Source organism: Ornithorhynchus anatinus, chromosome 5 (assembly GCF_004115215.2).
Source record: "Ornithorhynchus anatinus isolate Pmale09 chromosome 5, mOrnAna1.pri.v4, whole genome shotgun sequence".
In the NCBI taxonomy this organism is placed as follows: domain Eukaryota; kingdom Metazoa; phylum Chordata; class Mammalia; order Monotremata; family Ornithorhynchidae; genus Ornithorhynchus; species Ornithorhynchus anatinus.
The window spans coordinates 23,750,771-23,767,868 of record NC_041732.1 but is presented as its reverse complement, the minus strand read 5'-3'; the positions used below and the strand labels follow the sequence as shown (position 1 = coordinate 23,767,868).

The following is a 17,098-nucleotide window of genomic DNA, read 5'->3' as shown; positions in this document are numbered from 1 at the left end:
TACCTCCTGTGTTGCTTATGCACTTGGATCGGTACCCTTTAAGACTTGATATTCAACCCACCCTACCCTCAGCCCCACAGCACTTATGTACATATGTGTAATTTATTTTAATGTCTTATTCCCCCTCTAGGCTGTAAATTCCTTGAGGACAGGGAATGTGTCTACCAACTCTGTTGTACTGTGCTTTCCAAAGCGCTTAGTACAGTGCTCTGCACAAGGTACGTGCTCTATAGATACCACTGATTGACTGACTGATAGATTTCTGAGTCATGGGGGAGTCGAAAGGCAAGTCTGAGCCTGAGACTTATTCTGATAGATCGTCCCCATTTGTATGATTCTTTTTTAGCAATATACCACACACACACACACACACACACACATTCTCATCTAACATTTTTTCTGTAACACATGTATTTTCTCATTGGCTTTGTAGCGCATCAGAATTAGGATAAAAGGATAAAAATTACAATGGATTAATCACATCCCTTGAATTGCATTATATTTTTGGTGCATTAAAAAAGAAACAGGAAAGGAAAGCAGCCAGCATAATAAACTCTCTTATAGAATATGGTTAGTGACTTCAGGGTTAACATAGATTTGGGTAGGAGATTAAAAATAGTATTAGAGGATTATACATACAGCTGTTTGAAATTCATACCCATTTTTTTTAAAATGGCAAAATGTTTGGCAAACGGAAGCAAATGTTTGGAACTAATCAAGGTCGAATGACTCTGAGCACCACGGGCCACAGCCACTGAGATTCCAGTCACAACCTGAAATCTGGGATTCAGCTCCTGACTGGAGGTGACTGACATCCCATTAGATGCGACCCTGTGGGGACCACTTTGCCCCTCCCCCATCCTCTCAAAGTCCTTGGCATCACACGCGGGGGTGCGCCTGGTGAGGGGGGATCAGATCCTAATTCGCCCCATTTCCCCCCACTGACATCGCTTGGACATTCTGGGGTTTGCAATGACCAACAGAACAGGCAAGCAGTCTACACCTTGACCCATATAGCAAAGCTTAGAGGGGACCAAGTGACCTTTCCCCTCCCTGCCTCCCTCCCTACCAATGAGGAAGAAGGTGACATAGGGTGGTACTAGTGTTGATTCCAGAATTGTTGTCTAGTTGGATTTTTTTTTAATGGTTGGTTGGTTTGCGTGTCCTGAAATGTCCCTCGTCGGGCATCCCACCGCCTTGTGCCCTGGACCAGGCAGCATCTGTAGCTTGAGCAGTTTTGCTTCCCGGGAGATTGCACGGTACCTTCACGAGGGTGGAACCCGGATGGACGGTGGCTTCTTCGCGGCACCCACAGGATGTCAAACGAATGATCCCGTTAATAGTTCATTATTGTCATTCCTGTCTGGCTCTGATTTTGAGAAAAGGACAAAGGTCGGTTTGTATGTGGTTTTTGTGAGGTTATTTTTTTTTGGTGGGGTGGGTTTGTGATGCCATGGTTTCTTTTTTTTTAATATATTTTAACTTTTTTTAATAAGAAAAAAAGGACCCTTTGATTACTAATATAGAGTTTGTCCCTCCTAAGTCACTATAAAACAGACTCCATGTTTTCACACCACTCATGATCTTCAAGGTTATAGATAAATTTTGTCCTATGAGACTGACTCTGGGATACCGGGTCCCTCCCCAGATTGTCTAGGGTCAGAGTAGAGGCAAAGAACTCACTCGGGCTAAGTCCTCCTTCGTGGTTCTTGATGTATCGTTTATAGTTTTTCCTCAGGCACTGCCACGTCGTGGTGTAGAGGATGAACGCGAAGGACTTGAGGGCGATGGCGATGCTGACATATAGGTATCGGTAGACCACGTTGTCGTAGAGGACGCAGGCCCCCTGCTCACCACAGAATGTACTCCAGAAGAGGCACGTGGAGTCAATGCCTGCGCCGAAGATCAGGGGTGGTGGGATGAAACCTGCCAGGGACCGAAGAAGAAACCCCAAGAGGGTTAATTCCCTGAGTTTGGTCAGGGTGGCCGGGCACCCACCTTTCTGCTAAAGGGACCAGGGAAGCTGAGCTGCCCTGCCTTTTTTTGTTTCTTTAATGGCATCTGTTAAGGGCTTATGATGTGTCGAGCTCTATGCTAAGCATCAGGGTAGATATAAGGTGATCAGGCTGGATACAGTCCCTGGCCCATCCCAGACTCCCAGTCAAGTAGGAAGGAGAACAGATAATTAATGTCCATTTTGCAGTTGAGGAAACTGAGTCCCAGAGAAGTTAAGTGCTTGCCCAAGGTTGCAAAGAGGGCAAGAGAAGCCATATGACTTAGTGGGTAGAGCCTGGACCTGGGAGTAAGAAGGACCTGGGTTCTAATCCTGGCTCCACCACATGGCTGTGTGACCTTGGGCAAATCATTTAACTTCTCTGGGTCTCAGTTACAACACCTGTAAAATGGGGATTAAAAGTGTGAGCCCCAGGTGGGACAGGAACTGTGTCCAATCTGATTAGAGAAGGAGTGTGTTTTAGTGGAAAGATCACAGGCTTGGGAGTCCCGGCTCCGGGAGTAAGAAGGACCTGGGTTCTAATCCCGCCTCTGCCATTTGTCAGCTGTGTGACTTTGGGCAAGTCACTTAACTTCTCTGTGCCTCAGTTACCTCATCTGTAAAATGGGGACTAAGAGCCCCAAGTGGGACAACCTGATAACCTTGTATCTACTCCAGCTTTTAGAACAGTGCTTGCCACATATAAGTGCTTAACCAGAGCTTAGAACAGTGCTTGCCACATAGTGAGCACTTAATAAATATCATTACTATTATTAACTTGTACCTACACCAGTGCTTAGAACAGTTCTTGGCACATAGTAAGCACTTAACAAATACCATTATTTGTATTTGGAGGAGCCGGAATTAGAACCCTGTTCCTCTGGTTCCCAGGCCCATGCTTTATCCGTTACGCCATGCTGTTGATGGGAGAGGGTGGGTTCAAGGTAGGGGTCCCTTCAGGAAGGGTAACTGGATCTATTACTGTAATGGTCATCTGGTGGGCGGAACTCTTCTGGCTATGGTTTGGGCACTGGGAACCCTTTTCAGAATGGTTCATTGCAGGAACTCTGTTACACCTAGAAATGCTGGAAAGCCAGAACTGAGACCTGACCACTGATTTTTTTAATGGCATTTGTTAAGAGTTTACTTTGTGCTAGGCACTGTACTAAGTGCTGGGATAGATACTGTATAATCAGGTTGGACACAGTCCATGTCCCATGTGGGGTTCTCAGTTTTAATCTCCATTTCACAGATGAGGGAACAGAGCATGGAGAAGTTGAGTCAGTCAACTGTATTTATTGAGTGCTTGCTGTACGCATAGCACTGTATTAAACATTTAATAATAATAATAATAATGATGTTGGTATTTGTTAAGCGCAGACTATATGCCAAGCTCTGTTCTAAGCGCTGGGGTAGACACAGGGGAATCAGGTTGTCCCACGTGAGGCTCACAGTCTTAATCCCCATTTTACAGATGAGGTAACTGAGGCACCGAGAAGTTAAGTGACTTGCCCACAGTCACACAGCTGACAAGTGGCCGAGCCGGGATTCAAACCCATGACCTCTGACTCCAAAGCCCGTACTCTTTCCACTGAGCCATGCTGCTTCTTGGGACTTGGGAGAGTATAATATAACAGAGTAGACGCTGAGGAGGGAACGGCAGGTCCGATTCCTGGGATGGTCCCGGTTTTCCACAGATCCCATCTTAGGGAACGCCCTCCTCTTGCTCCTAATGATGACTTGCGGAAGGTCACTCAGCAGACAAGTGGCAGAGCAAGAATTAGAACTCAGGTCCTACTGACTCCCCAGGCCCGTGCTCTATCCACTAGACCACACTGCTTCCCTTGGCCTCCCCAGAACTGGCTGGCACTAAAACTAATAATTATGGCATTTGTTAAGTGCTTTCTATGTTCCAGGCACTGTACTAAGCACTGGGGTAGATACAAAATACTCAGGTTGCACACAACCCCTGTTTTACTTGGGGCTCACAGTCTTAAATCCACATTTTACAAATGTGGTCACAGAGAGTGAAGTGATTTGGCTAAGGTCAAGAAGCATACAAGTGGCGGGGCTGGGATTAGAAACCAGGTCCTTCTGACTCCCAGGCCCATGATCTATCCACTAGGCTAAGCTGGAGAGTGACTAGGAAATGTCCGATGAGAAGAACCCAATCAGAATCCAACTATCTACATCTCGATAATCAGAATGGGTCTTGGAGTCAGAGGACCTGGGTTCTAATCCCAGCCCTGACACTCATCTGCTGTGTGAACATGGGCAAGTCACTTAACTTCTCTGTGCCTCGGGTACTTCATCCGTAAAGTGGGAATTAAACCCATGAGCCCCATGTAGGGCAAGGACTTAAGTCCAACCTGATTATCTTGTGTCTATCTCAGCGCTTAGTACAGTGACTGTAAACTCAGCTTCTAGACTGTAAGCTCACTGTGGGGAGGGAATGTGTCAGTTTATTGTTATATTATACTCTCCCAAGAGGTTAGTACAATTCTCTGCACACAGTTAGCACTCAATAAATACGTTTGACTGGCAAAGAGTAAGTGCCTAACAAAATGCTATTATAAACAACAACAACAAAACAAACAAATCCCTGAGGAGTTCTAGGTCAAATTTCACTCAAACCACTCCTCTCGTGAGCCAAGATGCATCTTGCTTCCCAAGATGTTTCCATCTTTGATTGTGAGTTCTGTGAAGTCCAGAGTCCATGTCTCTAATTCCCACCTATGCAGTCTTTCCCAGCACTCAGGACAGTGCTCTGCACACATTAATCACTAAATAGATATTATTACTAACTTCTGCAGGCTAACATTAGAGTGTTTCCCTTGTTTTTAAAGTCCTCCATCCCAAGGGGAATAAGGGCCGAACTTCTACTGGCTTGTTTCACTTCAGCAGCTCTGGTAAGGGCATTTTGTGGGCTGGGTTGGGGGGGGGGGGGGTTTGGTTGAAAATTGTGAGCCCCATGTGAGACAGGGCCTGTGTCCAACCTGATTGACTTGTATCTACCCCAGCACATAGAACAGTGCTTGACACATAGGAGGCATTTGACAGATACAATAATAATTATCTACTGCTTTTCTTTTTCAGACCTCCATTACCATCGTTAAACAAGAATATTCCATAAAAGCTCATTGTGGGCAGGGAACGTGTCTGCCAGCTATGGTATATGGTACTCTCCCAGGTGCTTAGTTCAGTGCTCTGCACATAGTAAGTGCTCAATAAATACCACTGATCTATTGATTGATTGACTGATAAAAGGAGCCTGCTCTACCAGTAACTCTCTGGACACCTGGTGCTCATAAACATTCTGGAAGAGAGTTTTGAAGGTATCATCAGTCTTACTGCTAAAAATTCAATAACAGTAATGAGCAGAGTTTGTACTTTCCTGATTTTAGTGTTTGGGACAATACCCTCAGTTATTCGAGAACTTCAGTGTGATAAATCCTGCTCTCTATATGGGTAATAAGAAAATAGCTACATTCTGAATGTAGAAATCTGAGAATCCTGCTGCAAGTTTTCTACGTTTTCTTGGCCTCATGACACTTTGGTTTCTCAAAGGCATTTTCTAGTAAGAAAACATTCTCCTCAAACATTCTTCCTTTTGCAGACCGGGTCCAAATATGCTTCCACTTGCTCAATTATAGGAGTATTGGGAATTCAGGAATAATTGAAAAGTATTGTACAAAGAACTCTTCCTTTTAATGATCTAAATGCAGCTTTGTGGTGGGAAGTGAAAAGTGCTGGCTTCCTTCCTGTCGGAAGCCAGCCTTCTCTGTCTCCCTGTTAATGACTAACATCGCTAAGGTTTCCATTTAGGCTCCCTCAGTGGCCAGTAACAAATGGAAATTTAAGTGACAGCATGTCATTTTCTAGGTCCCCTTTAACCAGATCTTAATGTCGGGGATGTGGGATGCAGTGAATAAAACAAGATGAGCTGCTGAAGATTTCAAGTCCAGTCACCAATTAGTTGCTGAGGCCAAAGTGGTGTCTGTGACTCACCCTCACACTCAGCAGGACTTTCTGTCCTTTTAAATGGGGAGGCAGTGTTGACAGAAGGGTTGGTCTGATTAGATAGGAAGACCTCATGCCTTCCCTTCTAATCATATGTCCCCTTAGCTTAGAAGAACACAGTGCTTCACAGAGAGTAAGTGTTTAACAAATACCATAAATAAATAGTAAGGGCTCCAGAAAGATCAACAAGTTCATCCCCCTAGCCCTAATTAGGACCGGGTCTGAACCATTCTAGGCTGCGGAGATTCAATTCCATTAAAAAGAAAAAAAAATTGCAAAGAGTCTTCCAAGCAATGGCTAAATCCAGTTGGAAATGGCAAGGTTTTGGAACTTGGAACTTTTTTTGGGTGAGGTTGGGCGGAGTTTTCTACAAAAGCATTCAGGCTATTCAGGTTTTCTCGCTCCTCAAGAACCTCCACTGGTTCCCCACCCACCTCTGCATCAAAGAGAAACTCCTCACCATTGGCTTTAAAACGCTCAATCACCTTGCCTCCTCCTACCTCACCTTGGTACTATCCTACTACTTCTCTCCTCTTATGCTAACCTTCTCACTGTACCTTGATCTCATCTCTCGCCGCTGACCTCTCACTCATGTCCTTCCTCTGGCCTGAAACAACCTCTCTCTTCCTCTGACAGGCAATTACTTTCCCCTGCTTCAAAGCCTTTTTGAAGGCACATCTTCTCCAAAAGCCCTTTCCTGTCTAAGCCCTCTTTTTCTTCTCTTCAACCCCCTTCTGCATTGCCCTGACTTGCTCTCTTTATTCATCCCCCTTCCCAGCCCCACAACACTTAAGTACATATCTGTCATTTATTTATTTATTTATATTAATATCTATCTCCCCCTCTGGACTGTAAGCTCACTGTGGGAAAGGAATGTGTCTCATATTATTATATTGTTCTCTCCCAAGTGCTTAGTACAGTGCTCTACACACAGTAAGTGTTCAATAAATGTAATTGACTGATTGGGTGCTGGGAGACAGCAATCCCCATTTTCAGTTTAACATCCTCATCCCAGAAATATCCTCCCTTACCTTAGGGGTGGAATGCGATTCTCTCTTTTTTAAAAAAACCTGTATATCTAATTATGGTATTTACTAAATGCTTACTAACAAAAACTCCTCACTCTAGGCTTCAAGGCTCTCCATCACCTTGCCCCTTCCTACCTCTCCTCCCTTCTCTCTTTCTACCGCCCACCCCGCACGCTCCGCTCCTCTGCCGCCCACCTCCTCACCGTCCCTCGGTCTCGCCTATCCCACCGTCGACCCCTGGGTCACGTCCTCCCGCGGTCCTGGAACGCCCTCCCTCCTCACCTCCGCCAAACTGATTCTCTTTCCCTCTTCAAAACCTTACTTAAAAATCACCTCCTCCAAGAGGCCTTCCCAGACTGAGCTCCTCTTCCCCCTCTACTCCCTCTGCCATCCCCCCTTTACCTCTCCGCAGCTAAAGCCTCATTTTCCCCTTTTCCCTCTGCTCCTCCACCTCTCCCTTCCCATCCCCACAGCACTGTACTCGTCCGCTCAACTGTATATATTTTCGTTACCCTATTTATTTTGTTAATGAATTGTACATCGCCTTGATTCTATTTAGTTGCCATTGTTTTTACGAGATGTTCTTCCCCTTGACGCTGTTTAGTGCCATTGTTCTTGTCTGTCCGTCTCCCCCGATTAGACTGTAAGCCCGTCAAACGGCAGGGACTGTCTCTATCTGTTGCCGACCTGTTCATCCCAAGCGCTTAGTACAGTGCTCTGCACATAGTAAGCGCTCAATAAATACTATTGAATGAATGAATGAATGAATTACTATATCCCAGGCACTTTGCTGAGGTAGATGCAAAATAATCAGAACAGGCAGAGTCCCTATCCTACACAGGCCTCACAGTCTAGGAGGCAAAGAAAGCAGGTTTCTCATATTCATTTTCCAGATGAGGAAATAGGCAGAGTGAGGTTAAATGACTTGTCCGAGGATATACAACACGCAAATGACTGAGTCTGGACTAGAATCCAGATCTCCTGACTCCAATTCCTATGCTCTTTCCATGAGGACACATGGATTTACACCCCACGCACAACCCCGCAACATATCCATATTCATAGTTTATTTATATAAATGTCTATCTCCCCCTTTAGACTGTAAGCTCTCTCTGTAAGGAACATGTCTACCAATTCTGTTATAGTGTACTCACCCAAGTGCCTAGTAGAGTGCTCTGCACACTTTAAGCACTCATTAAATACAACTGACTGATTGATGGATGGCCTCAGATTTTGCCTAACCATGCTGTAACTGGAGATAGGTCAGTTGATCACAACCTCTCATGATGCTTCCTGCCTCCCAAATGGGCAGTTTGGAGCCTCATCTAGGAAACTGTGAAAAGACTCAGGCAATAAGGATATAATAAAACACATCCGGTCTCAGCGACGCTCCTTCATGGCAGCCATCCATTGGAATGGAATTCTGGGAAGGTCCGCCTGGGTTACATGCTATTTCACTGAATATTAAAAGGATTAAATCTTGCTTTGTTGCTTATTACAGTGTAGCCCAAATTGCTGCTATATATATTTCGATGCAGAAATTGTGCACAGTTTAAGGAAATTGTCTTTCTTTTCACTGCCCCCCCACCCTGAAATCCATTATCTTAGATTATACCTCTGGGTCTCATACCTTAGATATTTAATGCATCTACTAGTTCAAAAGGCTGTGCCTATTTATGTTCTTAAGTATAAACTTAAAGGTGAATTGAAAAGCTTTTTGTGGGAAATATAAATCCCAAATCATTTCTAAAATATACTGGGAACTTTGAAATAACCCTAACATTTACATCTTAAAAGGCATCAATTCTTTTTGAACTCACCTGCCACATTTTTAGTTTGAGATTCAGTATTCATCTCACCAAAGCAGACCTCATCAGACCATGGAGACTGTCCAAGGCACAGACTCCTTAGGGAATGGGCTGGGATCTTTGCTCTGGTGACCCAAAGAAGGCACTTGAAAGTATCTTCAAAACTAAGTGATTTTTTTTGGGGGGGATGGGAGGATTTCAACTTCCCCCAGACATGGGGATCCAATTTCTCTACCTATTCCGTTCTCAAGGAGACGAGGGGAATGAGTGGGTGGCTTTTAAATGACATCTTAAGGGGTGCCTCTTGAGGTAATATTGGAAAATAAACTATGTCCGCTCACCCTCACTAGTATAAAAATACTCTGGAAACTCAGAAGGCCTGGAGTAAGTTCAAAGATACAATCTCCCTGGGGCAGCCACTAATGATGAGAGCTCAAGTGCCTTCTTCTTACTGGTCAGGGATAACACACATTGATCTCTGATATGCACTCTTATATTTTTGTTTTTGGTGGTTAGCCAGGAGGTGTATGTGAAGAACTGTATGTGGGCTAGCTGACCAAATCAAGAGGTACCACTGCACATTATCTGCACATTTATCTCCACAGATCCTTACATCAGTGGCCTCAATTTTCTCTTCCATTCACAGGAACCTGGGCCAATTTCAGACCCCAGGAGCTGAATGGTAAATTCAATCTTCCTGTTGCCAGACAAACAGGCAGGTAGGCCAGCCAACAGGCAATCCCTACTGGATGGAATAAAACTATTCTGTAGGTAGTGAATTTATTGCAACTCCGTCAGTTAGGCTTTCTTAGTCAGTCATCTTGGTAATCACTAAATTGGCTCCTTCTTGCTGGGTTCAGCATGAAATGGAGTTAGTCAAAAGAGGGTTTGGCAGATAAGCTTCATTTAAAGGAAGATGGAGGCTTTGTTCACTCTTGGTCTTGACACTGAATGGATGATTGGCTCCTGGAGAGATCTCTTCAACATTCATAAAGAACAAATCCCGTGTACAAGAAGTATTGGAAGTTGGAAGTCAGGCTGGAAAATAAGGACCCCAATCTCAGCAGTCTAAGTTGTTTGCCAGCCCACCCTCTCCATAAAAGGCACATAGGGAAATGAACAAATGAATAATAATAATTGCATTTGTTAAGCACTTACTATATGTCAAGCACTGTTTTCAGATACAAGCTAATCAGGTTGGACAAAATCTTGTCCCATATGGGGCTCATAGGCCTAACTCCTATTTTACATATGAGGGAACTGAGGCCAGAGAAGTTCGTTGAATTGCCTAAGGTCACACAGTAGACAAGTGGTGGACCTGAGTTTAGAACCTAGATCCTTCTGACTCCCAGGCCCATGCTGTAGCCACTAGGCCATGCTGTTTCTTTTAGGCTATGCTGTTTCCTCTTGACCAGGTCAAACTGTTACATTCCCAGGGTCAATAGGCTGGTAGCTTTTGGCAAGGCTAATGTACCTCTGCTAGGCAAGGGTTCCTATGCTTTAGTGCAGTTTCTCTCCTTCAGACCTCTAGCAGGCCTTTCATTCCCCAAATGCCCTGATCCTGTTGAGAGTTTTTCATAGTTATCAGAAGCAATTTCCATTATAGAGGGAAAGAGAATGCAATCCCTTCAAGTGGGCTAGGAGATTTTAATTCCACGTTTTAGCAAAAACCCCCAGAGAAACTCTGAATCCTTTCCACATTAAAAAAAAAACCAAACAGGTGGAGCCAAAAGCAAAAATCTAAAGCATTTTTTGATTTCCCTATGTTCCTGTTAAGGAGATGGTGGGCTGGTAAATGACATAGGCTGGTAAATTTGGGGTCCTTACTCCCCTGCTCAAGAGTGAAAGGACACAAAATTGATCTCAAAATTGAGCCCAGCTCTTGCCTAGTACCAAGTCTTCTCTGGTTCACCCCCAGGTAGCCATGCTCAGAGAGCTCAGGGAAAGGTTCTGTATCCAAGTCTGGGATTTTGAGAATAACAGTAATGATAATAATCACTGCGGTACTTGTTAAGCATTTACCAGGCGTCAAGCATTGTATTAAGCACTGGGGTAAATAGAAGATAATCAAGTCAGACACAGTCTCTGACCCATGTGGGTTTCACAGTCTAAGGGGAAATCAAGAAGAATGCCAACGTTTCCTCCACTGGTGATACTGTGGGAGCTGGCCCCTCAGGCAGCCAATTGTATTTACTGAGCACTTACTGTGTGCAAGCACTGTACTAAGCGCTTGGGAGAGTATGATATAACAATATAACAGACACATTCCTTGCCCACAGCGAGCTTACAGTCTGGAAGGGGAGACAGACATTAACATAAATAAATAAATTACAGATATAATAATGATGGTATTTGTTAAGCACTTACTATGTGCCAAGCACTGTTCTAAGCACCAGGGTGTATACAAGCTTAGTCAGGTTGTCCCACGTGGGGCTCACAGTCTTCATACCCATTTGACAGATGGGAACTGAGGGCCAGAGAAGTGAAGTGACTTGCCCAAAGTCACACAGCTGACAAGTGGCAGAGTCAGAATTCGAACCCGTGACCTCTGACTCCCAAGCCCATGCTCTTTTCACTAAGCCACGCTGCTTCTCAAGCACCTACTATGTGCCAGGCACTGTACTATGTACCTAAGTGCTGTGGGGCTGGGAAGGGGGATGAATAAAGGGAGCAAGTCCAGCTGACGCAAAAGTGAGTGAGAGAAGAGGAAAGGAGGGCTTAGTCAGGGAAGGCCTCTTGCAGGAGATGTGCTTTCAATAAGGCTTGGAAGGTGGGGAGAGTTACTGTCTCCCTTTTGGCTGGCAGCTCCATGAATAGCTCACCTGTAAAGCTCATCCATTCATAATGAACACCCAGTGTAAATGGGGCCTTTTTTCCTCAGTGTCGATGTTCCTTTCTCTTGAAGGGATGAGAGAGGTGGCCGGGACAACAGGAGAGAGAGGGATTACTGGAGTTCCTTCTTTCCACTCTTCAGGGGGAAGGGGATAAACCACTGGAACCCATTCAGGAGCACATATCCTGGGTGCCCACAGAGTGGGTTAGGGATAGGGGATGGCAAGTGAAAATTACACTTCAGAGACAGCCCAATGAACAATGGATTTTACCTGAACTGGCTCGCTTACTACTAAACATTCAATTGAAACTACTTGAGCAATTTGATTACACCTACCCAACAAACGAAGAAGCAGAAATAGAACCCCCAGAGCATAAGACTTGAGTTCAGGGCTGACTGTCCTGTACAAAGGAAAGAAAAACAAAAAAGGTAAATTGATACTTCTATAACACTTTAATTAACAGACACCCCCCACCCCCCCAACCACACTCTGTTGTCATTTCAAATCCTCCTGTCACTTTGTCCTTTCTTCAGAAAATCATTAAAAACCTTTTTTTTTGTTGTTTTTGCTGCCTAGAGTCTGAAAAATAATTGCAACTGCTGATACATAAATGTAGGAATTTAACCTTGTTGCTAATAGTATGTAGCTAATCTTATCACTGACAGTAAAAACATGCAAATTTTCTCTTACTAAATCACCGCTTCAAACCTCTGCATTTTGGAGGGCTGGGATAAGGGGCTTGAGTTTTCAGGAGAGTGGGTGGTGAGAGAAAATGTTGTCCTTCAAGCTTCAGAGGAAATATGAGATGCTAGAGTGGGAAATCTTACAGATAAATGACCAACTTGTCATTTTCAGGTTACATTACCTGAATCAGCCAAATCAGCATGGGTTTGATGCCTTGACCTGCAGGTACCCTACCATTGTTCATTCATTCAAATTAGTTTTCTGAACTCACTTTAAATTGGAAAGATAGCTGAAAATTATAACCAATCTTAATTGAGAATGGCACTGAGTCCACCAAACAGACATTCATCTTACAATAGTTCTTCACAAGACAACTTCTCACTTATATCATCTATACTATTCCTGGCTGTGTATCATTCCCTAGGCTGATCTAGAAAAGTGAGAGCTTTGGGGATACTGACCCATGGACTTAAAAAAGTATAGATACACAACTCAATAGATTGTAAGCTCCTGTAATAACAATAACAATAACAACTTTAAAAATGTAGTATTTCTTAAGTGCTTACTATGTGCAAAGCACTGTTTGAAGCAATGTACTTATCTACTTATCTTCTTACTGTACTGTACTCTCCCAGGCCCTCAGTAATAATAATAATGATAATGGTATTTGTTAAGTGCTTACTATGTGCCAAGCGCTGTTCTAAGCACTGGGGTAGATACAAGGTAGTCAGGTTGTCCCACGTGGGGCTCACAGTCTTCATCCCCATTTAATAGATGAGGTAACTGAGGCACAGAGAAGCTAAGTGACTTGCCCAAAGTCACACAGTTGACAAGTGGCAGAGGTGGGATTAGAACCTCTGACTCCCAATCCCGTGCTCTTTCCATTAAACCATGTTCTATACAGAGTAAGTGCTCAAAAAATACCACTGATCTATGGACAACCAAAACTAAACACCAGAGATATTGAACAGTTTCAGGAGCCTTATGGAGTAAAGTCAGGAGGAATTTTCTAAAGGAGTGGATTTCACTCTTTAATAGTAGTAATGGCATTGCTTGAGTACCTGTTGGGTACAATGCAAAATTCAAAGGACTCTGGAAAGTACAAGAAAAACATGAGACACAATCTATGCCTACAAGGAGCTTGCACTTTAACAGTTGGGAAGGATAAAATCACTTGAAATGGGCAAGTTATTAGAAATTCCACCTATAGGTATAAAAATAACAGTAATAATAGTAATGCTGATAATAATTATAATGATAATAATTATAAGTCCTTCTTAGGTTGTGAGACCCCCAGGGGACAGGGACCAAATCTAATTTACTCTTGTGTATTTTCTCCCAGCCCTTTATACAATGCTCTGCGTTGCCTCAAGAGCTTAACAGATACCAGTACTAGTAACACTTTTTGTTAAGTGCTTACTATGTGCATACTTACTATGTGCAAAGCAGTGTAAGAAACACTGGGGCAGATACAAAATAATCAGGTTGGACACAGTCCCTGTCCTACAATGGGTTCAAAATCTAAGTAGGAGATAGAACTGGTATTTGTGATGGGCAGAGGATGTATCTTCCAACTCTATTGTATTGTACTCTCCCGAGAGCTTAGAACAGTGTTCTTCACTTTGGAAGTACTCAGTAAATATTTACTGATTGATTGAATCCCCATTTTACAGATAAAGAAATTGAGGTACAAAGTTAAATGACAGACCCAAAGTCACTGAGCAGGAAAGTGACAGGGCTAAGATTAGAACCCGCATCCTCTGACTTCCAGACCTCTGCTCTTTTTTATTATGTTAATGGTATTTATTAAGCACTTACTATATGCCTGGAACATATTTATGTTGGCATTTGTTAAGCGCTTTCTATGTGCAGAGCACTGTTTAAGCGCTGGGGTAGATACAGGGTAATCAGATTGTCCCATGGGAGGCTCACAATCTTCATCCCCATTTTACAGATGAGGTAACTGAGGCCCAGAGAAGTGAAGTGACTTGCCCACAGTCACACAGCTGACAAGTGGCAGAGCTGGGATATGAACCCACGACTTCTGACTCACAAGCCCGATCTCTTTCCACTGAGCCACGCTGCTTCTCTAGTGTTGGGGTGGATACAATCTAATCAGGTTGGACACAGTCCATGTCCCAGATGGGGCTCACAGGCTTAATCACCATTTTGCAGATGAGGTAACAGAGGCACAGAGCAGTTAAGTGACTTGGCCAAGGTCACATAGCGGACAAGTGGTGGAAAGGAGATTAGAACCCAGGTCCTTCTGACTCCCAGGCCCGTGGTCTATCCACTAGGCCACGGTGCTTTCCCTCAATAAGTGAGTGGGGATAGGAGTTGTGAGAAAGAAGGTCTGGAAGAAGGAAGAGGGCTTTTGAAACTGCTCATTTAGTTAGGGGCAGCACCCCACCTCTTAGGGCATCCCCTCTACTTATCTTGGGACCAATTGTCAGAAAAACAAAAAACTCTTTTTGCATAGCAAAGATACTTCCAAGGGGAAACCATAGTGATTAAAGACATTAATATGTTCAGATTCTCCTAAAAACACAGGGAAATCTGAACTGGGCAATTCTGAACACTTCTCAGGAGCTATTAGAAAATGTCTTCAGCCATCAGGGTCCAACTTCCAGGCCTATCTGCAGGGCACACCTGACACATTTCTAATTGGTTGAGGAGAAGAAATCTTTAATCGGTTATGACAGCCCTGATGTCTGACCCTCAAGGGGCGAGAGTCTGTGTATTTGTTCTAATTGCTGTTTAATAAATACCCAAGGGTTCCGATAGGAAATCCGCTTTATGATAGTCCAAGCCGAGAAACATCCAAGCTAAGAAACACATATTGCACCTCAATGCCACTTACTTTATGATGACTATTTTCTTCCTGATTCCCCTTCTGAATACTTTTATCTCAAGGTTAGTTCATTTGAAGATATTTGTATAATAGACACTCAGGGCTAGGCAATTTTACCCTAACAAAAAGCTTATTCCTCCTGGTATATTTTCGCCATTTGAAATTTGATTTCCCTGTTTTAGGCCCTGTGGATGGAGGGAGTAGAAATGAACAAGATGGTATGATCTCATTTCATACCCCAGAGGGAGACTTTTGTCCTGTAGGATGCATCCATTGCACATCCAATCATGAGCAAATGCAGGTCTCACTGACATAACTTTATTGGAAATAGATTACCCTCCCTACAGCTTCTAATTGCCTTTGTGCTGTGCATGGAATTCTGCCATTAAAGTACCTTGGATAACCCAAATCAAAGGAAGACATGGGGTACAACCATGATGCAGGACACAAAGTACAACTTGCATTTACCTGCGGGGCACATCTGTGTCTGGTGTTAGAGTACAATAGTTCGATTGAATAAAGGGCTTTTGTCTCAATATGCATATTAGAAAACTTACCTTTGCAAGCATGTGTGAAACATGGAGTTATTGGAGCTGGAAGAGAAACAGACTGACCACCTGTTGATTTTTTATTGTTGTTTTGTTCTGCTTTGCTTGTTTGTGGTTTTTTGGTTTGTTTGTTTAATGAAATCATATATCTCCAGCTCACCTCCAAGTGATCTTTGGGAACCCTAGTCATAAATCTTGTTTCTGAGTCAATCTTACTGGACCTAAGGATTTTTGTGGGTGACAAGGGGCAGTACATAAGGTGAGTTTTTCCCCATTTCTTTTAGATGAGTCTGCTAGACTGCAAACTCTTTTGGAGCAGGGATTATGTCTACCTAACCACTGCACTCTTCAACTGTTTAGAACAGGGCTCTGCACAGAGGGAGTGTTCAGTGAATACCAGTGATTGATTGTTGGCTGCCCTTCCCTTTCTTTCAGGTAACAGTTGTCCAAATAATAACACTGATTAAGCACCTACCTTGGGCAAAGCTCCATACTAAACACTTGGCAGAGTAAAACGGAATGAGTAGACATGATCCCTGCCCTCGAAGAATTTGTGGGGTTGGGGAAACTTACTCAACCGCTGCAAATTAGACTGCATCCAGTGCAGGGAGATTTTTGCTTTTGAGTCTGTCAGCTCAGTAACTCTCTTAAACAGTCTTGGGGCAGTGTGCTCCTTTGTCACGGAAAGAAAAAGGAGATAGGCTCTGGGCCACTGATGTCCGGAGAGGTGGTCAGGCATTGCTCTAACCTGATGAGGATGATGACAGATGGGGTCTGAGCCATGGCGCCGATCATGCTGCAGGCACACATCACGCACAGGAATGTGAGGAAGGCCTCTTGGCATCCCGGGCTGGGGCATTTTCCGGGAACGACTGTGGCGTTCTCAGCCGGGACGGACCTGAGGCATGTGCAGCCGGTGAGATTCTGAAAGGGAAGACAAGGGGCTCAACCTCGGGTTTTCACACTTCATATCCGAAGAGCTCCATCAGGGGGAGCTGTCAACTGGCAATTATGCTCGCTGTCATGTTCCATTAATTAGCCTTTAATAAATGATTTTGTCAAAAGGCAGCTTGAAAAAGCCCACATCCTCTCTCTTCCCCTCTTCCTCTCCTCCCTCTTTCTCTCCCTCATCTGACCTCTTTCTCTGTACCCCGCTCCCTCTTCTCCACTCTCTCCCCATCCTACCTCTTTCTCTCTTCCCCCTCCCTCTTCCTGTCCCCATACCCTACCTTTTTCTCTCTCTTACCCTGTTACCCATATACCCAAACACCCACCACTGTTTTGGTGCAGAAATATTTATGATGAGAAAACCTTCTATATTTTAGCTTTCTC

The 17,098-nt window shown here is 43.9% G+C and overlaps 1 protein-coding gene across 2 annotated transcripts in view; it reads right to left on the bottom strand.

Moving 5' to 3' along the window:
- Window positions 1–473: 473 nt before the first annotated feature.
- The window catches only part of LOC100074422 (solute carrier organic anion transporter family member 3A1), a 67,750-nt gene continuing 51,125 nt past the window's right edge, over window positions 474–17,098 (bottom strand). The window contains exons 6-9 of one of the 2 annotated variants that reach the window (XM_029066240.2): window positions 16,515–16,690; window positions 12,019–12,083; window positions 1,684–1,926; window positions 474–1,369 (exon numbers count right to left, since the gene is read on the bottom strand). In XM_029066240.2, coding sequence (XP_028922073.2) covers window positions 1,320–1,369; window positions 1,684–1,926; window positions 12,019–12,083; window positions 16,515–16,690 — 534 coding nt within the window. In that variant the 3' untranslated portion in view covers window positions 474–1,319. Of the gene's footprint in view, window positions 1,927–12,018; window positions 12,084–16,514; window positions 16,691–17,098 lie in introns of both variants that reach the window. The other variant, XM_029066239.2, reaches the window with a different exon arrangement.